Below are 26,455 nucleotides of genomic sequence, written 5' to 3'. Positions count from 1 at the left end.
GATCTCTGATCAGCTCCGTTCTCCAAGTCCCGCTGGGTGGTAAAGATTTTTATATTCGGGGGTAGAAATAAAGTGAAACCAGCATGCCCAAGTCGCGGTGAATTTAGCAGGGCAATCATGTGCTTGATGGATAAGATCTTCCATTTCAGCTGTTTTACTAACCCTATCCAACCAATCTCTGGTAGATGGGGGCTCGGATACTCGCCATTTGGCCGGAATGCATAGCTTGGCTGCGTTCACCATGTGCATGGCAAGCAAACGAAAGTACATCTTTTTGGGAATCGAAGGCAGATTAATCAAGAATTGTGTCGGAGTAAAAGCTAGGTCATGAGTGGTCACCTTTTTAATAAGTCTATGTACCTCCCTCCAAAACGTTTGTAGTTTGGGGCATGACCACCATATATGCAGGTAGGACCCGATGCCCTCTCTACAAAGCCAGCAGTGAGGTGACATGTGAGGAAACATACGCTGTAATTTAAGAGGAGTCCGGTACCAACGCAAGGTTATCTTGTATGCATTTTCTTGCGTTATTAGTATTAAGGGAACCTTTGTGTGTGAGTGTATGTATGGTGTCCCAGTCTTCCTTGGTCAATGACTGCGAGAGATCTTGATCCCACCGGTTTGTAATCCAGTCGTTTCTGTGAGCTGACGACTGAAAGAGGAGACCATATGTGGCCGAAATGAGATGTCGTTTTGGTTCAGTTGATGAGCATAGCTCCTCGAATGGGGTAAGTCGGCGCGACCAAATTGTCTGCGGCCGTGTAGCGCAAAGAAAGTGTCTCAATTGTACGTATGTCCAGAAGGGGAATGAATTTGTCCGAGACATTGCAACTACCGCTTCATACGGGCGTAGATTGTCTCCTACATAGAACTGCCGAGCTTGCACAGTATCATGAGGCCATAAGTCTGAAAGAAAGTCTTTACGCATGCCCGGGGTGAAGTCCGGATTCATTTTCAAAGAAGTTAGCGGTCCGGGGATGGAGGAAATATTGTGGTTGGCGCAACAATCTCGAAACGCACAGAGAGTGGGATATATTAATGGGTGGGTTGTCAAGGCCTGCGGGAATGCGTGTCTGAGCTAGCCATGGAGTTTGGGCTAAAGAAAATTTAGCGATAGCATTTTCCAATTGTATCCAGTTTTTGGTTTTAGCGTGTATGTTCCAATCAAGGATTCTCGTAAGATGACATGCGAGGTAATACCTGCGGATGTCTGGCAGACCCAGGCCCCCTTATTTTTGGCCCCCGTTAGCTTCGCATGGCTTAATCTAGGTGTGGAAGTACCCCAAATAAAGGAGGAGCATAGCCTGCGGACCGACGCAAAGAAAGCTTTCGGGGTGGCAATTGGGAGAGCCTGGAGAAGATAAAGAATCCTCGGCAGGATGTTCATTTTAATGATCGCAATTTTTCCAAACCAGGAGAATAGCCCTCCTGACCATTTGGTGAGATCTTTGGTAATGGATTGTAAGAGGGGTAGGTAATTGGAAGCATACCAATCGTGTAAATTTGCTGGCAGCAGGATGCCCAAATACGTGATTTTGTAGGTGTCCCAGGTGAAGGGGAAGTCTTTCTTACACTGGTCGCATAAGTCTCGTGGGAGGGACACATTAAGGGCCGTCGATTTCGCAAAATTAATTTGGAGATTGGAGAGTAATTGGTAGTGTTGTAAGGTCCGAAGTATGGTGGGGATGGTAGTCAACGGGTCGGAAAGGAAAAGGAGGATGTCATCGGCAAATGCTGCAACTTTGTATGGGTGTTGGTCGATTGTAATCCCTTTTATGTCTGGGTTGGATCTGATACTGTTGAGGAGGGGCTCCAAAGTCAGGATAAATATGATCGGGGAAAGAGGACACCCCTGTCGGGTACCGTTCTTGATGGAGAAGGCGTTCGATAGGTGGCCGTTCACTCGCACTCTCACAGTGGGAATGGTGTATAAGGTCGTGATAAGATTGATCATCTGGGACGGAAGTCCCAATGTCTGTAGAGTGAGGAACATGTAGTCCCAGGCCACTCTATTAAACGCCTTCTCTGCATCAAGGGAAAGAAAAAATCCTTGCTGTTTCTGGGATTGTAGCCAATGGTGAATATTCAATGCTTTGGTGGTATTATCCCTTGCTTCCCTTCCTGGGATAAACCCGACCTGGTCCAGATTGATTGTCTGCGGGGAGCAAAGGGAGGAGTCGATTGGCCAAAATTTTTGCAAACCATTTCAGGTCTACGTTAAGTAAGGATATTGGTCGATAGTTCGCTACATTCGTTACGTCCTTGCCCGGCTTAGGAATTACCGAATTATGAGCAGATAAAAGGTCCCGCGGGGGAGTCTGGGTCGTCGAGCACAAATTAAATGCCAATAAGAAATGTTTTGTAAGGGGTTCCTGGAATGTTTTATAGTACCCTATCATCAAACCGTCAGGTCCGGGGCTTTTACCCGGTTTCATTTGCGATAATGCTGTGACCGCTTCTGCAGCTGTTAGCCTTTGACAATCCTGGAGCCTTTGACGCTCCTCTCCGGAAATTTGAGCCGGCGCATGTTGTTGCAAAAATTCCATTATTAATGCCCGCCTATCCTCCCCTGAATGGGGACAGGCTCCCGGGGACCGGTTATACAATTTTTTGTAAAAACCGACGAATTGGCAAGCTATGTCTGGAGTAGACGTCAATTTGCGCCCCGACGCGTCTGTTAACGAGTGCACCATCGTTGCCGATTTCTTGGCTTGGAGGGCCCTCGCCAGGCCTTTTCCAGCTTTGTTACCATATTCATAAAAATATCTCTGTGATAAAATAAATTTGCGCTTGATCTGTTTACCCAAAAGATCTAGCATTTCCTTTCTAGCTTGGACTAGGGCTGTCAGAGTGTGAATTGCTTGCGATTGTTTGTGGACTTTCTTTAGGGATGTGATTTTGCTCAATAGTTCTTGGATGTGTTTCAGGCGATCTTTTCTACGTTGCGCTTGCGCCGCTATGAGGGCACCCCTAACCACACATTTGTGAGCCTCCCAGTTTGTTGGGGGGGATGTATCGTCGGGTTTGTTATCCTCGAAGTATTGCTTAATGCGAGTCTTGAGGTTGTCAATAATTGTCGGGTCTGTTAGTAATGAAGGGTCTAATCTCCAAATGGGGGATCTATCAGACCTAGCGGGGAGGGAAATGGTCAGGGAGATTGGGTGGTGATCGGATAAGATCATGGGGTCAATCGATGCATTTTAAATTAGATGCAAGTCCTCTTGGGCAATGAAGAAATAGTCTATCCACGAGTATTTCTTATGCGGGGGGGGGGGGGGGACTTAAAATCTTTGACTAAGGGGTGGAGGGTGCGCCAAGTATCATGTAGCAGAAGAGTCTGCAGCTAGGTCTTGATAGCGCGGAGTGCAGCATAGGGCATAGAAGCTTTTCCATTTGATGTGTCTAGAAGTGGGTGTAGCGGCACATTGAAATCTCCCCCGAGGATCAGGGTACCTGTGACAAACGGGATCAGGGAGTGAACCACTGATTTGAAGAATGACACCTGCTGGGCATTCGGGGCATAGATGTTAGCTGAGGTATATGTTGTGCCTCCCCATGTACTCTTCAGAAATAGGAATCTACCTTTGGGGTCTTCAAGTTTATCTAGTAGTTGAAATGTGCAGTGTTTAGCAAAGACTATAGAAACCCCCTTCGATTTGGCAGCCGTGGTAAGCCAAGGGAAAATAGGAAGAGTATAATTTTTGGATATTATCTACGCGGAAGTGCGTTTCCTGTAAAAACAGGATGTCAGCCTTAGTTTTTTGCATGTGGAAGAGTAGTTGGCGCCTCTTCTCGGGTGTATTAAGCCCTCTCACATTGAGGGACGTCAGTTGAAGTTTGGGCATGCTGGTATCCCTTCTAAAGTCAGTCATTTAAACTAGACCGGTTTAATCGGGCCACTCAGATTATAGACTGGGAATGGGGGAACGGAGCTGGAGAAAAAGGGGGGGAGGTGAGAGCAAGGAGCTATCAAGGGCTCAGTGGATGTCTTGGAACACCGGGAAAGGAGAGTCAAGAGGGACAGATAGGGGGGTACCGACAAATGAGGAGTAACTACTCCCCTCAACTAATATATACAGAGGGTCGGTGTCAGTCGATGGGTCTATGCTGAGAAGAAATCAGTAAAAAGATTTAGCCAACAATGCTACCAAACGTGTGGTTTGTGGTATTACTGCGAGTGGGACGTTGCATAATCCAACCGTCAGAAGGTCGGCCCTAGGGCTCCGTAGGGGTGTATCAGCCAATTCCAAGGGGCTCCGCTAGAAAAAACACGGAGTAACATTCCGGGTATGCGGTCAGATGCTTAATCCTTGTGAACATTGGGACTAGGGTGGTTTGCTAAGGAATGGGGATAGGAAGCTCAGTACCCTAAACGAGAGAGAGGACCACCAATGTCCCACGGGACAATAGAGCCCTTATCTAGGGGACTGTCCGGCCTACCAGATCTGCCCCATGGGAGAGGCGTAGCGGATATCCTTACATAGGTATGGCACTGTAATTCTTGATCCTTTAGGGTATAGAGAATCTAAAGCTGTGGAGAGGCATCTATCGGGGAGGGGAGGACTTTGTGTGTCTATGGATCCTGAGTGACTAATAAACGAATGGACTGTGATGGAACCTAGAACTATGGAGGTATGAAGTGGGCAGAACCGTTTCTCATAAATCATTGGGTTGTATTCCAGTCTCATCCAGCCTGGTTCACCCAGCACGGAGGGATGCCGCGGCCCTCTAAAGAGCAGCAACAACAGGAGTTGGCAGGAGGTGTACACATCGGGAATGTGAAGCTATCTCGGCTGCCTGGATAATGTCTGGAATCGTGGGGGGGGGGGGGTAAACTGTGCTTCAAGTGAGTGGGTAGCCCCGGTATATAATGACTTAATCAGATATTCTGGATAGGCTGAATGTAGCTCATAGATCCACCCAGGCACGAAGCCTAATTGTGAGACTGCGCGGGAATCTGAAGCAAGAGACCGCCACACACAGGGGGGATCTCTCGATAGGCTTCACTTGCCTCCCGGCAACACTCCGTGTGCAGTGCATATCTCCACCTCCGGGTTGATCTAATCGCTATGAGTCGTGGGGGATAAGATCCGGCATGACTCGTTAGAAGAACTTCGGCCTTTTTAATGTGAAAGGTGACCCAATTCATTAAATAACCCCCCCCCCCCCCTCCAGTATTGAAAAGACCCATAGAGAGACATCTGAGAGAGTCCGTTCATACTCACATAGTCTTTCACCTATATACATGTGAACTGGAATCAAGTCCACTCAGCATACAGAATGTCCACCGCTAAAGAATGAGTAGCCTTCGTATATACTGGGGGGGGGGGGGGGTGAGAACCTTGCGGTCCTCCTTTGAAGCCCGTGAAGTTCTTGAAGTTCCGGGGAGCCCTTCGTGCCGGGGAATGGTCTGACAGTTCCCATCCCGGGATAAGAATAGCTCCCTTAGAGACAGTCACAAGGGGTGGTGACTCTTGGCGTGGCTAATATTGTAAGTAATGGAGCTTCCTAGACACAGAGTTTGTGCGGGCTGTCTCTCTGCTTTTAACCAGCCTCACAGGTTACTGTCAATGATAGAGCCGATGAGGTTGATCACTTTCCCTCCCGCAGCTTGTGTTGGGCTCGTTAAGCAGAAGTCAGTTAAACAAAACAGAATGCTTACCTAGAACAAGCAAGCTACAAACAGGGTCCGAAACTGGAGTCAATGCAAAAAGGAAAATAAAAAGCAATAAAAAAAAAAACAAACAACAACAAAAAGCATACGGGCAAACGGCCAGAATAAAGGAGCGTAGACAATGCTATCACTGGGCTCAAACTCCTAGCGGTCCCGACGTGCTCTCCTAGGAAGAGGTCCCGTAGCTAATCTGCGATTCTGGCTGGTCGGAGATGGACCTCTGCGCCTCCTGGGTGAAGAAGGGGAACGGCATCGTCTAGAAGAGGTGACTGGCAGCTCCATCGGTTCCTCCTGTCCTCGGTGGGGCCGCTGGCGGGTAAAGTCAGCGTACCAATGGGGTAAATCAATAAATGGAATATCCAGAACTTGGCAAAAATTATCGAGTTCCTCCGATACACGTAGAAGGGCGGTGCGAGAGTTGTGGGTAGACTGAAGCCCAAATGGAAATTTCCATTTATAGGGTATTCCTTTCGTTCAGATGAAATCTAATAGAGGGCGGAGGTCCCTTCAATTCTTCAGTGTTATGGCCGACAGATCCTGGAAGATCTGAATCACCTGGCCTTCGTGGGTGATGTCGTTTTTTTGTCTGGCGTTCTGTAGGATTGCTTCCTTCAATGAGTAATCAATAATGTGACAAATCACGTCCCTCGCTGGATCAGTTTCCCTGCCTCAAGGCCGAAGGGCTCTGTGAATTCTTTCCATCTCTATATGCGTCTGGGGAGGTTTATCCAGGAGGTTGTTGAAAATGGCCACGACCGTCGCTGCCAGAGTCTCGCTCCCTACGATCTCAGGTAGGCCTCTCACCCTCAGATTATGTCTCCTCCCTCTCTTATCGAGGTCTTCGACGTGTCTCTGGAGATCTGAGGTACAGGCAACGTGTATCCGTCTTGCGCTCGAGGCCATTCAGGGCTGCCTGGTGGCGATCGTTTGTTTTTTCTACAGTGTGGACTCTGCCCGCGATTGCCTGTAGTTCATGACGGAGATCTGCTATGGCCGCCGACAGAGTATCCTTAATGTCAAATGCCACTGCACGAAGGTCTGTGAGGCTTAGCTGCTGCTGTCCGTGTGAACTTGAGGCTGGTGCCGGCGGACTGGAGGTCGGAGCAGTGGGGGAGAGGATGATGCCCGTAGAATTCCTCAGTGCATGTGAGGTGGCGTCTGCCATATTGGGCCTTTGAGCGTGGAACATCTCCGGTATGTTGTAGGTCGTGCGGTTGTCAGGGCCTCTCGGGGAGCGGGAGTGGGAACCCGAAGTACCTCTGGATGAAGTACCCATGTCGGTCAGGTGAAAGTACACCTCGCTCACTGGTAAGCCGAAGATACGGGCCTAATTCTGACGGAGCTGAGGATTTACACGGCCATCTTCCTCGGCATGCAAGCCACGCCCCCCCGCTCTGGTGATTTCTAAGCCCCAGAGCCATGAGGCGGCTATAGCAGGGCTCAGAATGGGAGATCACCACGCTGCAGGTCAGCGGTATGGGATGGGACATGGGGGCAAGGAGGGGGTTCTGTGTAAGTTCACCTTACAGATTTTTCTGTAAAAGGTGAACTTACCCTTTAAGGATAACATTACCATATATTTTATAAATTAAGCAAGTAATACTGTTCAATGAAACAAATATATTACATTTATAGTGCTCTCCCTAGCTCCCAGAAGATTGGGGCTTATGTCCAAGAATTATGATGATTGGGGCCAAGTACACATGGGCAATGGATGCTTCAAAAGCTACATTACAGTCAATGTAATTCAGGTGCATTTTCACCATTGTGCAAACATTTTAGACAGGTATGAAAAAAATCTAACTTAAAGTCATTTGGTATCACTTATCCGGCGCTTAGGCAAAGTTACTACAGTTAAAATGAAGAACTAAGACAAGCTGCTGCTATAATAACAAACACTTATAAACATACCATATATACTCGAGTATAGGCCGACCCGAATATAAGCCGAGGCCCCCAATTTACCCCCAAAAAAACTGGCAAACTTATTGACTCGTGTATAAGCCGAGGGTGAGATATGCCTGTCCATCCCTGTGTGTGTGTCCGTCCCTGTGTGTCCGTCCATCCCTGTGTGTGTGTGTGTCCATCCATCCATCCATCCCTGTGTGTGTGTGTGTCCATCCATCCATCCATCCCTGTGTGTGTGTGTGTCCATCCATCCATCCATCCCTGTGTGTGTGTGTGTCCATCCATCCATCCATCCCTGTGTGTGTGTGTCTCCATCCATCCATCCCTGTGTGTGTGTGTCTCCATCCATCCATCCATCCCTGTGTGTGTGTGTCTCCATCCATCCATCCATCCCTGTGTGTGTGTGTCTCCATCCATCCATCCCTGTGTGTGTGTGTCCATGTGTGTGTGTCCGTGTGTGTGTGTGTGTGTGTGTGTGTGTGTGTGTGTGTGTGTGTGTGTGTCCAGCCTACCTGTGTCCCGAGCCTCCGTCCCGTGCCTTGCCTCCTTGCCTCCGTCCCGTGCCTTGCCTCCTTGCCTCCGTCCCGTGCCGTGCCTTGCCTCCTTGCCTCCGTCCCGTGTCGTGCCTTGCCTCCGTCCCGTCCCGTGCCGTGCCTTGCCTTGCCTTGCCTCCGTCCCGTGCCTTGCCAGGATCGCCTCGGCGGCCATTCTAAAATTCAAAAGCCCCGCCTCCGCCTCCGCCTGTGATAGGCGGAACACTGAATTTCCCAGCAGCCTGTGTTCCGCCTATCACCGATATCGTCTCATCCTCGTACTACGGACGAGGATGAGACGATGTCCGTGATAGGCGGAACACAGGCTGCTGGGAAATTCAGTGTTCCGCCTATCACAGGCGGAGGCGGAGAAGGAGGCGCGGCTTTCAAATTGTAGTATGTCCGCCGTCTGTCTGCTCGATACGCTGATCGAGCAGTCAGACGGCGATGACTCGAGTATAAGCCGAGGGGGGCACTTTCAGCCTCAAAAAAGAGGCTGAAAATCTCGGCTTATACTCGAGTATATACGGTAAGCCCTAAAAGTTCATATCTGATGATCCGTAAGGCTAAAGCAGCACTATGTAGTGTTTAGGCTTGGATGTTTCTCTTAAGCTTAAACACTGCATAGCGCGGCTTACGGATCATCAAGTATGAAAAAATGCTGCAAAGAATGCTTTCAGAAATATACCTGAAATAAATAAAATAAAATATATAAATAATAGAAGTGTTGTTCATAGCTTATTTTTATCAATTAAAAAAAATCGAATCAATATTTGGTATGACCACCCTTTGCCTTAAACGCGGTATCAATTCTTCTAGGTACACTTACAGTTTTTGAAGGAACTTGGCAGGTAGGTTTTTCCAAACATCTTGTAGAACTAACCACAGATCTTCTTGGGATGTGGGCTGCCTCATATCCTTCTGTCTCTTTATGTAATCCCAGACAGACTCAATTTTGAGATCAGGGCTCTGTGGGAGACAAACTATCACTTCCAGGATGCCTTGTTTTTTGTTATGCTGAAGATGTTAATGACATTTGCGGTATGTGTGGGATCATTGTCCCGCCGGAGAATAAATTTGGGGACAATCACACGCCTCCTTGTTGATATGGCATGACAGATATATATCTGCCTGTATTTCTCAGCATTAAGGATACCATTGATCCTGACCAAATCTCCAACTCCATTTGCAGAAATACAGCCCCAAACTTGCAAGGAACCTCCACCATGCTTCATTGTTCCCTGCAGACACTTATTATTGTACCGCACTCCAGGCCTTCGGCAAACAAACTGCCCCCTGCTACAGCCAAATATTTCACATTTTGACTCATCAGTCCAAAGCACCTGCCATCATTTTTCTGCACCCCAGTTCCTAGGTTTTCATGCATAGTTGAGTCTTAGTCTTGTTCCCACTTTGAAGGTATAACTTTTTGACAGCAATTCTGCCATGAATACCACTTCTAGCCAGACTTCTCCGGACAGATGGGTGTACCTGGGTCCCACTGGTTTCCACCAGTCTTGTGCTGATGGCAATACTGGACATCTTCCAATGTCAAAGGAAAGTAAGCATGATATGGGTTATTTACTAAAACCAGAGAGTGCAAAATCTGGTGCAACTCTGCATAGAAACCAATTAGGTTCCAGGGTTTTTTGTCAAAGCTTAACTGAACAAGCTGATGTTGGAAGCAGATTGGCTACCATATACAGCTGCACCAGAGTGTTTTCGTTTTAGTAAATCAACCCCAACGTGTCTTTTATCTGCTGCATGACCATTGCATCTACGGTCCCCAATGTTGTCCATTTCTTTGTGATTCTTTAAAAGAGCTTGGTCAGCACATTTTAAAACCCCAGTCCGTTTTGAAATCTTTGCCCAGCTTAGACCGTGCTGATGCAGTAGAACTACTTTGTGTCGTGTTGCTGTGCTCAGTCTTGTCATGGTATATGACCTGTGACATGAAACAGTCTTCCATTACCTCACCTTAGTAGCAAAGTTTGGCTGTTCCCTGCCCAGTTTTAAGCTGCCTGCACAGCCATGTCCATTTCAGTTAACAACGGAGTTTCAGCCTACATAAGAAATTGATGATCATTGGCATCTGCTTGGTAGATTTGGTTGATAATACACCTGACTCTAATCCTACAAAATCCCTTACTTTGTGCAAGTGTAAGAATTGATGTTGGTCTGAAGCCAAAGAGTAGTCACACCAAATGTTGATTTGATTTAGATTTTTCTTGTTCCCTCCCTTTTTGTTTTTTAAATTGATAGACAAACAATTAAAGTTATATTATTTTTGAAAGCATTCTTACGTTACAGAATTTCTTCCCTAAATCTTTCACACACTACTATATATGAATACAATTCACCAGACATGAAAAAAATATATATTACGAGTCCCCAATGATGACAAAAAGACACACAGTTTCATGAAGTCATATTGCAGTGGCATAGATAGTTACCGTACGTTCTTCAACATGTAAAGAACTTCTGATGGCAAGTGAGAATTTTTAACATCAAACTCTGTGAGATCTGCTTCTAGCAGTGAGGGGGGCGGCTCTTTCTTTTGTAAGGTTGGGTATTCTTTCTTAAAACGAAGTATTCTGAAACCACGATACAAAGAAATAGTTACCACTATAGAACATGGCCTTGGACAATAACACAAGTATATGCTTAACATATGCATTAAAAGTGGAACTGAACCCACTGATTTAACAGTTTCCCAAAAGAAACGCCAAGTTAGAAATATTCAATAAATATCATTAAATCCTTAACCAAACACAGAAATGTATTCTACAGTGTTTTCATTAAAGTGGGAGTAAACTCTAATGCATAATTTGTAGGTAAGCCTATAACAACTTACCTATAGATACTGTTAAATATCTCCAAAACCTGCACCATTTAGGAGATATTTACTTTAGATGCAGACAGCGATGTCACTGGCACGTGCCCTCAGAAGGAACAGCCACCCGAGCCATTCCCTCAGAGTCTCATGCCATAAATGGCGGCGCCTGCACACATGAATGGGAGTGACATCATCGCGGCTCCGGTCAGTCACACAGCCAGGAGTCTGCGAACCCAGAAGGAAGACCGGGTGAAGATGAAAGTCCTGTCAGCAGTGATAGCTCGCCGCTGGAGGACTTTGTTCTAAGGCAAGTTTCACATAATGTGCTAGTATGCACAGTGGTAGTAAAAACACAGCCGTTTACTACCACTTTAAAGCTAGCTACACACTAATTTGTTTTCTTTTACGTTCAACCCAGTGGGCAGAATGAAAAAAACAAAACACTGTTGTTATTGGTTGTAAATAGAGTTTGGTCAGACATGCAGTCAATTCGCTTGCAGGTCATTGGGACTCTAATGCCACATATACACGATCGGACATCCAACGGATGTTGGCTCAAACTTGTCTTGCATACACACAGTCACACAATGTTGTCGGAAATTCCGAACGTCAAGAACGCGGTGACGTACGACGAGCCAAGGAAATTGAAGTTCAATAGCCAGTGTGGTTCTTCTGCTTGATTCCAAGCACGCGTAGAACTTTGTGCTTCGGAATTGTGTACACGTGATCGGAATTTCCAGATCCAGATCTCAAAATTTTGTGTGTTGGGAATTCCGATGGAAAACGTCCGATGGTGCCTACACATGGTCAGAAATTGTGACAAAAAGCTCCCATCGAAACATTTTCCGTCGGAAAATCTGACCGTGTGTACGCGGCATAATAATAAGTCTGTCACCAGCTATACATTGATTATAGGAGATTTAAACTGTAACTGCCCATCTTCTACTCCTTTTCCCCCTATATTCAGTAAGATTTAGGCCACGCAGCCTTCTGGGCACTGCACAGACTCTTGTGGTTGTACTCAGTTTTTTTGGCAGACTGACCCTAAATTTTAAGACTTTAACCACCCGCCATATAGCAGAATGACGCCAGCAAAGTGGTTTCAATAACCTGACTGGGTGTCATATGACATCCTCAGGATATTAAGCCGCTGCGCGTCCCCCAGGGTGCCCATGGCGGCGATCGTTGCTGCGGTGTGTCAGTCTGACATGCCACAACTACGATCTCGGTAAAGAGTCTCTTTACCACGTGATCAGCAGTGTCCAATCATGGCTGATCACAGTGTAAATAGGAAGAGCCAGTGATCAGCTTTTCCTCACTCATGTCTGTCAGATGCAAGTAGAGGAGAGCCGATCGGCTGCTCCTCTGACAGGGGGGTCTGTGCTGATCGATTATCAGCATAGCCCCCCCCCAGGATGCCCACACTGGACCACCAGGGATGCCACCAGACAACCAGGGATGCCCTGCACCAGGTATGCCACCCTAGACCACCAGGGATGCCAGTCAGTGCCCACAATGGATGCCAATCAGTGCCCACAATGGGCATCACTGATTGGCATGCATTATTGTTTGGCACTGATTGGCATCCATCTGTACAATACTTTACACTACAACACCACCTATCAGTGCCCATCTATGCCGCCTATCGGTGCCCATCCATGCCGCCCATTAGTGCCCATCCATGCCGCCCATCCATGCCGCCCATCAGTGCCCATCCTTGCCGCCCATCAGTGCCCATCCATGCCGCCCATCAGTGCCCATCAATGCTGCCTATCAGTACTGCATATCAGTGTCACATATCAGTGCCCATCAATGCCACCACATTGGTGCCCATCAGTGCAGTCCCATCAGTAAAGGAGAAAAAACTTACTTATTTACAAAGTTTTGAAACTGAAACAAAAAAAACATTTTTTCTTTCAAAATTTTCAGCCTTTTTTTATTTGTTTAGCAAAAAATGAAAACCGTAGGAGGTGATCAAATACCACCAAAAGAAAGCTCTATTTGTGGGAACAAAATTATAAAATTTAGTTTGGGTACAGTGTTGTATGACCGCGCAATTGTCATTCAAACTGTGACAGCGCTGAAAGCTGAAAATTGGTCTGGCCAGGAAGGCGTATAAGTGCCGGGTATTGAAGTGGTTAAACTATCTTTCAAAAATGTAGTATATCTCCCCAACTTTGCCTTCCTGTGCATTATATCCCAGTTCCTCGATACTCTCACTTCATATTACAATAACTGGGCCCGGCTCTGAGAAGTGTTTTTTTCTCTAATCCTTCACAAAACTTCCTGATCTCCACTGACCATGCATGGGGCTGTGTCCTGAGAGGAAGTCTTATGCATTTTTTTTTTTTTTTTTGCATTCTATGCATTTCTATAAAATATTACTGCACATGTGCAGTCAGTCACAGCAATCCTTACAGTGCAGTCAGCAGTATCAGGATGGCTCCCTTGCTGGCCAGAGGAGTGCGGTGTTGCTGGCAAGGGAGATTCTGCAGCACTTCCATCAATGGTGAAGCAACACTTGCTCATTCAACCAGCAATGGAGCTATACTGACGAAACGTGTAAGAATTTAATTCTGACTTTTCTAGCCGAATGTCAACAGTGACATCACCATAAGGGTTACATTCTCCTATTTGAACCTGGATTGGAATTTAGCTGCAAATATTAGCAAGGTTTGTAATTGTTCCATTGGTCGACCAGTTTAGAAATCCAGTAAATGACAATCTAAAACATGTATGTATAAAAAGAGAAAAATAAGTGGTAAAAATAAAGGTGTAAAAATGAAAGTGGTTCTTCGCTCTGTTTGAAGAAAATTAAAAAAGACAGCAGCTACAAATACTATAGCTGCTAACTTTTAATAAAAGCACACTCGCTTGTCCAGGAATCCAGCACCATCCTCACCCAAAACGATTTTTAGCCGGTCTTAAAGAGGAAGTAAACCCTGATGAGTTTACTTCCTCTTTCATTCCCTGCAAAGGCAAAGCATAATGGACTACTATGCATCGCATAGTAGCCCATTATGTGTCACTTACCTGACACAGGAGCCAGCGAAGTCGCCGCTGTCCCCTGTAGTCCGCCGCATCCATCTTGCTGGTGGCGTCTCGCAGGTCCGCCGCTGTCATTCGGCGGAGCCGCGATGACGTCCCTCCCGCGCATGCGCATGGGAGCCGACACGCGCGGCAGATCAATTGTTGGAAATGCCGTGCTCAGTGCGCCTGCGCGTCGCTGTCTACGGCGCATGCGCCGTAGACAGCGGTGCCTGTCTTCAGGCAAATATCTCCTAAACCATATAGGTTTAGGAGATATTTCTTGGACCTACAGGCAAGCCTTAATCTAGGCTTACCTGTAGGTCAAAGTGGTTTGTAAGGGTTTACAACCACTTTAAGATCCCTGGCACTGGTATGTTTACTGTGGGCAAGCTGGATGTGAGGGGGCAGAGGAGGGCACAAAGCAGAACTTCACTTTTAGGGTAAAGTTCTGCTGTAGGTGAAAAATGGAATAAGAGGAGGAAAATTCGGCCACATGTATCAAAAAGTTTGTCTGAATACAATTCCTATGCATTGTGCGATTTCCATGCAACAGTCCACAAATCCAAGATATCGGGCTTACCTTTTAGCCAGTGTTAAGACTTTTACTTTTTTTCTTGATCGTGGTCTTGAAACTGTATTCCCTACCAAGCTGTTGGGCAATGTTGTGACCTGCAAAGCATAGAATATACTCTCCAGTAAAAAGCACAAATCAGCAAGTCTTCAAACAAAAGTGGTGGCACAATATTAAATCTGAACATTAGACAGATATAAAAAAAAAACCCACAAAAAGCAGTTGTGTGTTCATTATTTTGTTTTTAAAGCATACGATCACTTAAGATTTCCACGCAACTTCCTTCTAATGCTCCCTCCTCCCTGTAGCCCTTGGCCCAAGTGTTTGTGTGTACATATATCTGTAGGGGTGTGTGTGTGTGTGTGTGTACACATGTGCATGTATTAGAGATGCACCGAAATTTCAGCCACCAAAACAGATCACCAAAAACAGGGCTCGACAAACCCCAGGCGCCAGGTCGCCAATGCGACCAGAAATCGCAACCTGGAGCCTAAGCTGCCACCAGCCCACTCACTATTGATGCCCCAGACATGCAGCAGCATTAACACTGACTGCCGCCCTCCTCCCTCGTCCACACTCAGCGGCACCGCGCTAAGTGTGTGAAACTGACAAGCAACGGAGAGAGGAGGATCTGTCAGATTTCAGCTTGATGTCGGGGTGGGCGGGACCCAGCAGCTATCAAACAACAGCCAATGGGATCTGGGCGAGCCGCTATGTGTATGCGGCCCCGCCCCCTTTTCTTAAGCAGCCCAATCGTTGGCTGGTGTTTGATAGCTGCTGAGTCCCACCCACCCCGGCCAAGCCCCGCCCACCTCGACATCAAGCTCAAATCTGACATATCCGCCTCTCTGTTACTTGTCAGTTTCACACCCCGGCTGGGTCCCGCCCATTCCAACATTAAGTTCAATTCTGACAGCTCCCCTGTTACATTCCAGTAACAGAGTGCTCCGTGTGAAACCTGCCAGTGCCATCTGCCAGTGCCACCTGGCACCTACAATCAGTGCCACCACCAATCAGTGCCATCGCCAATCAATACCACCTGCAACCACCAACCAGTGCCACCTGCCATCAACCAGTGCCACCTGCCAGTGACAATCAGTGCCACCTGCCAGTGACAATCAGTGCCACCTGCAAGTGCCAATCAGTGCCACCATCAGTCAGTGCCACCTGCCAGTGCCGAGTGTCACCGTCAATCAGTGCCACCTGCTAGTGCCATCTGCCACCCCCAATCAGTGACACCTGCCAGTGCCAACCAGTGCAACCTGCCACCACCTACCAGTGCCACCTGCCACCACCAATCAGTGCCACCTGCCACCACCAATCAGTGCCACCTGCCACCACCAATCAGTGCCACCTGCCAATGCCAATCAGTGCCAACTAGTGCCACCGCCAACCAGTGCCACCTGCCAACACCAACCAGTGCCACCGCCAATCAGTGCCATCTGCCAGTGACTAGTGCCACCGCCAACCAGGGCCACCTGCCACTTCCAAACCAGTGCCACGTGCCAATAGTGCCACCTGCCAGTGCCAATAGTGCCACCTGCCAGTTCCAACCAGTGTCACCTGCCAATGCCAACCAGTGTCACCTGCCAATGCCATCTGGCAGTTCCACGTGCCTGCCACCGCCAATCAGTGCCACCTGCCACTGCCAATCAGTGCCATCTGCCAGTGCCAACCAGTGCCACCTGCCACTACCAATCAGTGCCACCTGCCAGTGCCACTGCCAATCAGTGCCAACTAGTGCCACCGCCAACCAGTGCCACCTGCCAACATTAACCAGTGCCACCGCCAATCAGTGCCATCTGCCAGTGACAACTAGTGCCACCGCTAACCAGGGCCACCTGCCATCACCAACCAGGGCCACCTGCCACTTCCAAACCAGTGCCACCTGCCAATCAGTGCCACGTGCCACCACCAGTGCCACCTGCTAGTGCCAATACTGCCACCTGCCAGTTCCAAACCAGTGTCACCTGCCAATGCCAACCAGTGTCACCTGCCAATGCCAGTGTCACCTGCCGGTGCCATCTGGCAGTTCCACGTGCCTGCCAGTGCCACCTGCCAGTGCCAGCCAGTTCCATCTGTTGCCAGCCTTACTCTTTCTGGTCAGCCCATAATCCTGATGTAACAGCGCTTCAATGGAGTTATTGACTGGGTGCTCCATTGTGAGTTAGAGATAGGGGGTGAAAATTAGTGGCCTTACCCCGGGAGCTGACAATCCATACCACTCTAAAAAAACAAACAAAAAAAAAAAAACAACTGGCTCCTAACTTTTTAACTGGCTCCTAAATTCAAAGCAAATTTGTCAACCCCTGACCTAAAAATGGTGTTATCGACAGAAAAGGTGCCGATAATGGTGCCGCAAACTATCGCGATTTTACTGTGCTTATGGTATGTTTTTCATAGGTCACGCAATTCAAAAACTGCATCAAAACATTGTTTGTATGCGTGTGTACATGTGTCTTGTGAAAGCATGTGTTTGTATGTGTGTGTGTGTCTGTATGCAAGTGTTTGTACGTGTGTATCTGTATACATGTGGGTGTACATGCGTGTGTTGTTAGGTGCTGTGAGTGTTCAGGAAGTGGCAGCTGGCTCCAAAATTCAAGTGGCCAGTATGGGGGGAAAAAAAAGTTGCTTCCGCCAAGTTTGCGTTTTATGTAGCTGCGGACTTATTTTTTGATAGCCTGGTGAATTTCCTCTTTGAATGTATTTTTTAAATCCAAGCAGTGGAAGTATTAGAATTTGATTGGTTCAGCCCTTTGCAGTTTCTGTACAGTAGAGGTCAAACTGGGACATGGAGAAGCAGCACAAAAACCATGCTCATAGGAGAAGATGGAGCGATGCTGCTTCTCTTTTCACTATCCATTTACAGGCTGGGAGAGGGACAAGACCCTTAAGGGCCCTTTCACACGGGATGGATCCGTGATGATCCGCCCTGTGAACATCTGCTTGCTCAGCGGGGATCGCTCCATTGATCCCCGCTGAGCAGGCAGATGACAGGTCCGTCTCTGCACACTGTGCAGGGACGGACCTGTCAGAGCACCGCTCTCCCCTATGGGAGATCGAATGACAACGGACCACAGAATCCATCGTCACCCGATCCGATGACGGATGGAAAAATAGTTTTTTCCTCCGTCAGACTTTTTCAGATTGGAGCGGGTCAGATGTCAACGGACATGTCACCGCTGACATCCGACGCTCCATAGACCTCTATGGAGCATCCGGTCAGGTCCGCCTAAAAAAACGTCAGGTGGACCTGAACGGATCAGTCAAGTGACAGAGGCCTAACTGTTACTAAACAGCCACAGAGAAAAACCGGGTCTTCTCCCAGACCAGTCAGGGCTGTGCTGCGTGACATAACTGTGTAAAACTGATAACTGGATTGACAGAAATAAAAAGGCTTTGACAGGCAAAACAGCCCTATTTATATGTATTTAATCTGTGCATTTAGTTGTTTGACTGCAGTTCAGCTTTACGAATTTCAAAAGTCAGATGCTGAAAATGTGGCAAATTTTGCTTCCCAACTCTTGGGATTGGTGGATGTAATGTATGGATACAAACTGGAGCAAACTATTGTAGGACACAGGAGACTGACAGAACAGAAAGTATCGGTTTCAAACAGATACTCAGACGGATGATTTATTTTCATTAAAGAAGTGTTCAGTACTGTGGTCAACTGGAAAGTGAGTATTTTGTTTCTTTTGTAGGGAAACCTTTTATTCTAGCATTTTTTGTGACATTGTCACTTTACAATTATTTCCACATATTTATTGCTGTGTTTATAAAACACATTAAAAAAAGCAGAAAAATCTGCAAGCACATAGCAATTCCTAATGCTGTACATCAAAGTAAACAGAGCACTTATTTCTCTGTCAGCCAATTCCCAGTAGAATTATGAAAGGCCTTTAAAGTGAAATTATTACTCCTACATGAGTTATAACCATCACCAAGTGGCAGCAGGAAAACACGAGAAGAAATTATGTTTAGCAGATAGATTTTCGATTTGTTTCTGAGCATAAAAGAATCTGTCTCTGATGATAAAAGATTTATTCAAAGTACTATGTTTTTCAAAATGGCCTCTGCTGCCCATAAAAGTGACTACTTCTGTCCCAGAAGTGGGAAGATCTTTGCTCATTTCCTGAAGAAGGGTAAATCTTTCAAATGGGGATGCAGACAGAAACAACAAGCAGTTCTAATCTTCCTTACTCTATCCAATACTAAATAACAAATTCTGATTGGAATTTCAATTTGGTTTCATTACTTAGTGAGCCACTAACCTAGAACAGATATTTGCATATAGGGGTTGATTTACTAAAACTGGAGAGTGCAAAATCAGATGCAGCTGTGCAAAGAAACCAATCAGCTTCCAGGTTTTTTTTTTTTTTGTCAAAACTGAACAAGCTGAAGTTAGAAGCCGATTGGCTACCATGCACAGCTGCACCAGATTTTGCCCTCTCCAGGTTTAGTAAATCAACCTCATAATGTCTTCTGTCACCTGATTCAAGCATGCTTGTTCCAAACGGATGATTCACCAAGTGATGATAGAATAAGTAAAAAAAGGCCCTTGAATATGCATCTTCAAAAACATGTCAGCTTATTTTGGTACAAGTGGCTTACCTATAAAATGAATGTAGTCTGTCACACTTGAGTGACAGCTGCTAGACATCGCTCAGTCATACAAAATCACAGCCAGATATGTCCTCCTTACTGCCTCATTATACGTGTTCAGCCCTGACATGTTTTACACTGTAGGAAAGACCACGTGATATGTATTTCCTGGAACATTTTTCACACTGAGCGTTTTTAGCGGTCTTTCCGTCTGTAGTGAAATTATTATTGTGTTTAGGTCTATTGTTGTTCAGCACAAGTTTCCACAGGATTAATAATAATAAAATAATTTGACCCTTCATCGTAATTACCAATAGCCCTTGTACACACGGTCGGACATTCTGACAACCAAATCCGTCGGATTTTGTCCGATGGATTTTGTCCGAAACTGTTGCATACACAGTCGGACAAAGTTGTCAGAAAATCTGATCGTACTTAACGTGATGACGTTATTTCGTTAGGACGGGACTACGTTCAGGCTAGTAGCCAATAGCTTTGGTCTAGGAATTTGATCTGAGCATGCGTGGCGCTTTGTCCGATCGGAATTCTCTACACATGATCAGACAAAGTCCGATCGGATCATGTTGTCAGAAAATTTTATAGCCCAGCTGGAAAACTTGGTCCGTCGGATACTTCGATGGAAACAGTCCGATGGAGCCCACACACTGTCGGATTATCCGACAACACGGTCCTATCGGACATTGTCCATCGGAATGTCCGACCGTGTGTACAAAGGCATAGGGTATACGTCAGACATGCAAAACTGGCTTTTTTTGGCCCACTTACTCCTTGCAGCCCTCAGCCCTTCTACGGATTTAAACCAGATGAGGTGACATTTTTCTCTAGAAGTCCTTTCCTAGCTCTATTTTTTTTCCAACTTTTTACCCTTTTTTTTGTTACTTTTGGCAATTTTCAGTCTGTTGTGGTGCGCTGGCAGCACATTCAAAGTAATAGGCTGCCTTAAGTGGTTGTAAAGACAGAAGGTTTTTTGTATCTTAATCTACTATGCATTAAGATATAAAACCTTCTGGGTGCAGCAGCCCCCCTCAGCCCCCCTAATACTTACCTGAGCCCCATTCTCTATCCAGCAATGTTGCAGGAGAGACTCGGCTTTCCTGCTCCCTCCTCATTGGCTGAGACAGCAATAAAACGCCACTGACTCCCAATGCTGTCAAAGTCAGTGAGCCAATGAGGAAAGAGAGGGAGCGGGGCCAGGCCACGGCTCCATGTCTGAACTGACACAGGGAGCTGTGGCTCGGTTCAGGTGCCCACATAGCAAGCTGCTTGTTGTGGGGGCACTCAACAGGAGGGAGGGGCCGGGAGCACCAAAGAGGGACCTGAGAAGAGGAGGATCTGGGCTGCTCTGTGCAAAACCACTGCACAAAGCAAGTAAGTATAACATATTTTTTTTGTTGTTAAAAATAACAAACACCACAAGACTTTAGTATTACTTTAAATGCTAAAAGCATTAAACGCACCACAATGGACTAGCATGGTATGAACGGGTCTTAAAGAAGTTCTATAAGGCCCCTTTCACACCGAGGCGGTTTTCAGGCGATACAGAGCTAAAAATCGCGCCTGAAAAAAACTACCCCTATCACTCCAGTGTGAAAGCTGGATGGTGTGCTATTCACCGCTCCTACCCATTGAAATCAAATGGGGCAGCGCGGCTATACCGCCGGCTTTGCGGGCAGTTTTAACCCTTTTTCGGGCGCTAGCAAGGTGGTTTTAAAACAACGGTAAAGCGCCGCTAAAAATAGCGGCGCTTTACCGCCGACGCCCGCACCGCCCCAGTGTGAAAGGGGCCTAACCGTATTTTGTCCAGCCCCCGGTAGAACTAATAGGGCCTATTCTTGGTTTATGCTATTCAAATATCGTACGTCTTACTTTTTTTTTTTTTTTTTTTACACAAGGCAGTCTTACCTTTCTCATAATCTTTCGGCCATAAAACATCACTTTGTCTCTTTTTCTAAAACGGTAACGCGGTACCTCCGGCTGTTGCTGTTCTGCAATTAGAAAAGGAGAGCAGTGATGTAAATGACTACACATGGACTCTCACACAACCCAACCATTTTACAGCTACCATAGCCTAAGTCTTCCATAAAACTCCCTAAAGCCCTTATAATTCATAACTATATGCCCTTGTACACACAATCGGAGATTCCGACAACAAAATCCATCGTATTTTGTCCGAAACTGTTGTATACACACGGTCGGACGAAGTTGTCGGAAAATTTGATCGCTCAGAACGTGATGACATTATTTCGTTACGACGGGACTATGTTCAGACTAGTAGCCAATAGCTTTGGTGTAGGAATTTGATCTGAGCATGCGTGGCACTTTGTCCGATCGGAATTCTCTACACGTGATCGGAGTATGTCCGATCGGAGCATTTTGTCAAGTTGGAAAATTTGGTCCGACGGAAACAGTCCGATGCAGACCACACACAGTCGGAATATCCGTCAAAACGCTCCGATCGGACACATTCTGTCAGAATCTCCGATCGTGTGTACAAGGGCTATGTGTGACTGGGTTCCACACATATAACCTGAACCACCCTTACTATTTCCAGAATTTAGGCCCTGGTTATGCCTACACAAAATAATCCATGTGTTATACTGTACAGAAACACATCGCATGTAAAAACGAAAACCATTCATTTCAATAGTGCCTGATTAGACACCTAAACTGCACTGCAGTGTGACTATAATAAACTTTTTAAAAAAACCTTAAATTTTTTTGATGTGCCATCATGCATCAAAAAGATTAATAGAACCGTGTACAAATATAAGGCATATATGTGAATGTAAGTCAGATCTCTCACATTATTACAGGTGTGATATCACCATTTAGGAAAGCCGGGGATAGATTATAAAGGATAAACTCATGAACTTTGTGCATTGTAATGAATCATATTTAGTACATTATTATGCTGTTAAATAGCTACTAAAAATTGAAGCACCTGATGGTTAGAAGATTAAATGTCTTGTGCAAGTCACTATGTGATTTTATTGAGCTTCCTCAGAAAACAAGAAGCCTCATCAGTCAGTCATACAAAGTAATAATAATTTACGGCTTCTGGTAGCAGGGAGGTATCACCAATATGTCCTCTTCCAGGACACAGTACAATCACTTCTGTTTATCGATTTTTCTTTTCACAAGAGCTCAGTGTTATAAGGTCTACAGATTGATTGACACAGCGGCAACAAGCTGAGAGTCAGCTCTCTGCTGCATTTGCTTATATAAGCATTCTGACCACATTCCTTGGTCTCGTACAAACAAACAGCATTGAATAGGCATTAATAATCTTTTTCTATCAGTTACGTGCATTCCAGGGTGGGGGCAGAGGTAAAGAAGAACCTGATGTGGTTGGTCACAGTCCCTTCCAATCACATACCAGATTTCCTGCCCACACCTCCCACCATGGATAGTAGGAAGGAAGACACAATTTACACTGAAAGATCTGAGTTCTCCCTCCTGTGATTGGCAAAATAGGGCAAATCTAGGGATGGAAAGTCTCAACACCTGAGTGTACCACATTGGGCTGCCATTTTAACTAGTCCATCGCACAGCATGTTAGCCTGGTTGGCCTGTTCAGGACCATAATGCAATGAAAATGCTTGCTGTTTTGTTGTATGCCATCTGTGCTAAGAGTCATCCTGATATACAGTAGTAAAGAGGTCAGGCAAAGATAACAGTTTTCAGTATGTTAGAATCCAAATATTAATTTTTTATTTTTATTTTTTAACATCAAAAAGGTTTTTATTGCTCTTGAAACACAATACAGCATCATAGATACATGTCGTGATATTCTGCATCCGCATCACTTCATCAGTTACCCAAACATAAGTCACAATGCGGCATACATACATAAGAGAATACAATTTGTTATAGAGGTATGTGGAACCATGGTTTCTTTTGTTCCCCTCCTTTTTCCCTTAACATAGCCCTTCGTTCTTTTGGTATTGTCTCGGTAGTCCTAGCATCTTCACCTCGCCCTGGTGACTAATCTGTAGCCCACCTAAGCGCATCTTTTACAAACCTCTAAGCAGTCTCATCTGTACCAGTTCTCTAGGGCTTATTCCTGGTGTGTCCAGCCACGCATCCCACAGCCTGTCAAATTTCCCTGGATTCCGTCTATGCTGGTATATATATATATATATATATATTTCTCCATGATGAGAGTGTTGCCCATATGCTGAATCCATGCTTTAACCGTCGGCGGTGTGGCCGATTTCCAGCTCAGAAGTTTTGTCTTTCTGGCTTGAAACAATGCTCTGGCGAAAGCCACCCTTGTCGTCTCCTCTGGAATTGCTTCCCCCAACACCTCCAGGAGACACCCCAGTGGCTCAAGGGGAACCTGAGTTTGGAATACTCCATTAAGCATGGCCAGCACCCCCGTTCAATACCTATGGAGTTTGGGGCACCGCCACAGGAGATGTATTAGGTCACCTGGTACTGTCCTATACTTGCCACACATTGGATCCGGCAATTTGCCCATTTTATGCAGTTTAACTGGAGTGTAGTGCACTCTCAGCAGGATGTACAATTGGGATATTTTTGCGCTACGTTTAATGAGCAGTTGTTGGCAGCCTGGAAGGCCTCCTCCCATTGCTCTCTTGAGATGGGGCCCAGATCTGCCTCCCACTGAGAAGCTGCCCTCATGGGGTGCCCCTCCAAAAATGAAGAGACCAGCATGAGATAGCACTGGGATATTATCCCATTTGTGTCTGCTGCATTTTGTAGTATGTGGAAAATAGGGGTAGGGGACTGTACCCAATCTACTGCGACACCCTGAGACTGAACCGTGTGATGCAGTTGTAAGTAATAAAAGAGCATATTGGAAGGTAGTGCATACTTAGATTGCATGTCTGTAAACAATATCAACTTCCCATCCTGAAAGATGTGTTTGAGATGAGTGATGCCTAGGAGGCGCCATTGGGACCCTGCTGAAGATTGGCCAATTCCTCATATGATTTGTTTCCCCATATTGGGCTATACTCAGTGTACCCCGTGACATTTTGCAATTGTTTGACCTTGTTCCACACTTTGTGAAGAAGCGTGTATGTGGGCATTTGTTTGTTAGGCCATTGGAAGGCCTGCGATTCCAACCCCTCTGATACCGATTCCGCTCCTGTGCCAATCAGCAGAAGTTTAGCTGACGAGCCCCCAGGAGATGGAGCCATAGCTCCTATCAGATGCTGCAATTGTGCAGCTAAGTAGTATACCCAAGGGTTGGGGAGTGCAAGGCCCCCCCCTCCTTTGGATATTGTAACTGTTCCAGTTTGATCCTGGGGGGTTTCATGTGCCAGAGTAGTAGTCTGAATAGGGAATTAACCACTCTAAATATTTTCAATGGGGCAACTATTGGTGTGTTATGCAGCAAATAAAGAAGTTGGGGCATCAAAATCATTTTGATAAGGTTTGTTTTTCCTGCTAGGGACATCTTGAGTCTATTCCATATGTTTATTTTATCCCTGAACCGAGACAACAAAGGGTATATGTTTAGCTTATTGTAGTCAGTCAGCTTTGGGGATATATTTACGCCTAGGTATTTAAAGGAGTCCACTATGGGAACAGGACAGGGAAGGTCCGGATGCAGACCCTGTGGCCCATCCAGGAACATCAGTGCAGACTTGGACCAGTTGATGGTAAGGCCCGAATAATGGCCGAAGTCTGTGATAAGGGACATTGCACGAGACAATGAAGTGTCCACGTCCTCCAAAAAGAGGAGCATGTCATCGGCTTAGAGCATTATTTTTTCGTGCAAGTTGCCATACCCAAATCCCTTGACCTGTTGGCATTCCCTCACCTGTACAGCAAGAGGCTCAATAGCCAGTGCAAAAAGCAGGGGAGAGAGGGGGCACCCCTGCCTAGTTCTCCTGCCCAGCGCAAAGGCATGTGACATCCTATCCGCCATGCGTATGGTAGCTTGTGGAGAGGCATACAGCAACCGCACACATGCGACAAATCTAGGACCAAACCCAAACTTGGACAGTACAGCCCAGAGATATTGCCAGCTGACACTATCGAATGCCTTATTGGCGTCAAGAGACAACAGTGCCCCATGACCAGCCACATCTCTCAGGGTTTGCATGTTCAAAAATAACAGTCTAATGTTGGTCGCGGTAGATTTTCGCGGCATGAAGCCTGCCTGGTCTGAATGTATGATAGACAGAATGATCTTGTTTACCCTCATGGCCAGAACCTTGGCCAGTAATTTCACGTCACTTTGAAGTAACGAAATGGGCCTGTAGGATCCTGAGTCCACCGGGTCCTTTTCCAGTTTAAGTAGCAATATGATATTTGCCCTGGTCATACTGTGTGGCAGTCACCCTGATTTGAAGGAGGAGTTGAAAACCTCCAGCAACCTAGGCAGAATAACCTCACCATACTGGGTGTAGACCTCCATCGGGATCCCATCTTCTCCCGATGCCTTACAAGTAGGAAAGGAGGCAGCTGCCTCCCATAATTCATCAAGCCGAAGCGGAGCTTCCAGCTCCATGCATGCCTGACGGGTCAGTACCGGTAAGGGTATCGTATCTGAATAATCCTCACCTGGTTTATACAGGTCAGCATAAAAGGAAGCTAGTTCAGTAATTATCTGTTCAGGGTCGTTCACCAGTCTCCCAGTGGAACAGCGAATGGCTCCTATGGCTGGGGACGCTTGTTGGGATTTTGCAATTCTAGCCAACAAACGACCAGTCTTTTCCCACTCCTCGTAAAAAGGCTTGTTCAGTGAAAAACCTTTTTCGCTCCGCTGAGGAGGATCTCAACCGCTCCAGGGAGTCCTGGGCCGATATCCACGCTTCTCTCGCAGAGTCTGAAGGGTCTGTGACATATAATAATTCAAGCTGCTGCACCTGGTCTCCCACCTGCTCCAAAAGGGCTGAAGAGTTACGCTTTATAGCAGTGATCTCAGATATGAACATGCCTCTGAGGCATGACTTAAAAGGCATCCCATGTCGTTGTGACCTCTGGGTGTGATCGGTTATTGTGAAAATATTGTTCCATTTGTCCCACCACCCTGTCATGAGATGTAAAAAGCTTCAGAGGCGTTACGTTTCCAGGGGACTCTGGGCAGTTGCACCACAGCACGAGTAACCAGATGCACTGCCAGTGGAGAGTGATCTGATACTCCCCTGGGAAAATACTCCACCCTAGTGACCATGCTTATAATGTGTGGGGACCCGACACAGAGGTCAATACGTGAAAGTGTGCCATGCGTTTTAGAAAAGCAGGAGAACGGTTTAGATAGTGGGTTTTTTGCTCGCCAGACATCTGTCCAGCCCACCTCC

At 46.4% G+C, this 26,455-nt stretch overlaps 1 protein-coding gene across 2 annotated transcripts in view; it reads right to left on the bottom strand.

Annotated features, from left to right (window-relative positions):
- PNPLA7 (patatin like domain 7, lysophospholipase) overlaps positions 1–26,455 on the bottom strand; it is a 620,671-nt gene that overhangs the window by 482,281 nt on the left and 111,935 nt on the right. For both annotated transcript variants that reach the window (XM_077476726.1, XM_077476735.1), the window contains 3 exons: positions 21,081–21,163; positions 14,562–14,650; positions 10,569–10,709 (listed from right to left, as the gene is read on the bottom strand). In XM_077476726.1, coding sequence (XP_077332852.1) covers positions 10,569–10,709; positions 14,562–14,650; positions 21,081–21,163 — 313 coding nt within the window. The remainder of the gene's footprint in view (positions 1–10,568; positions 10,710–14,561; positions 14,651–21,080; positions 21,164–26,455) is intronic.

This window comes from Lithobates pipiens, unplaced genomic scaffold (assembly GCF_037356315.1).
Source record: "Lithobates pipiens isolate NorthernLeopardFrog02 unplaced genomic scaffold, aLitPip1_a1.2 Scaffold_1, whole genome shotgun sequence".
NCBI classification, from domain to species: domain Eukaryota; kingdom Metazoa; phylum Chordata; class Amphibia; order Anura; family Ranidae; genus Lithobates; species Lithobates pipiens.
The sequence above is the reverse complement of the archived record's forward strand: the minus strand, read 5'-3'. Positions and strand labels throughout refer to the sequence as shown.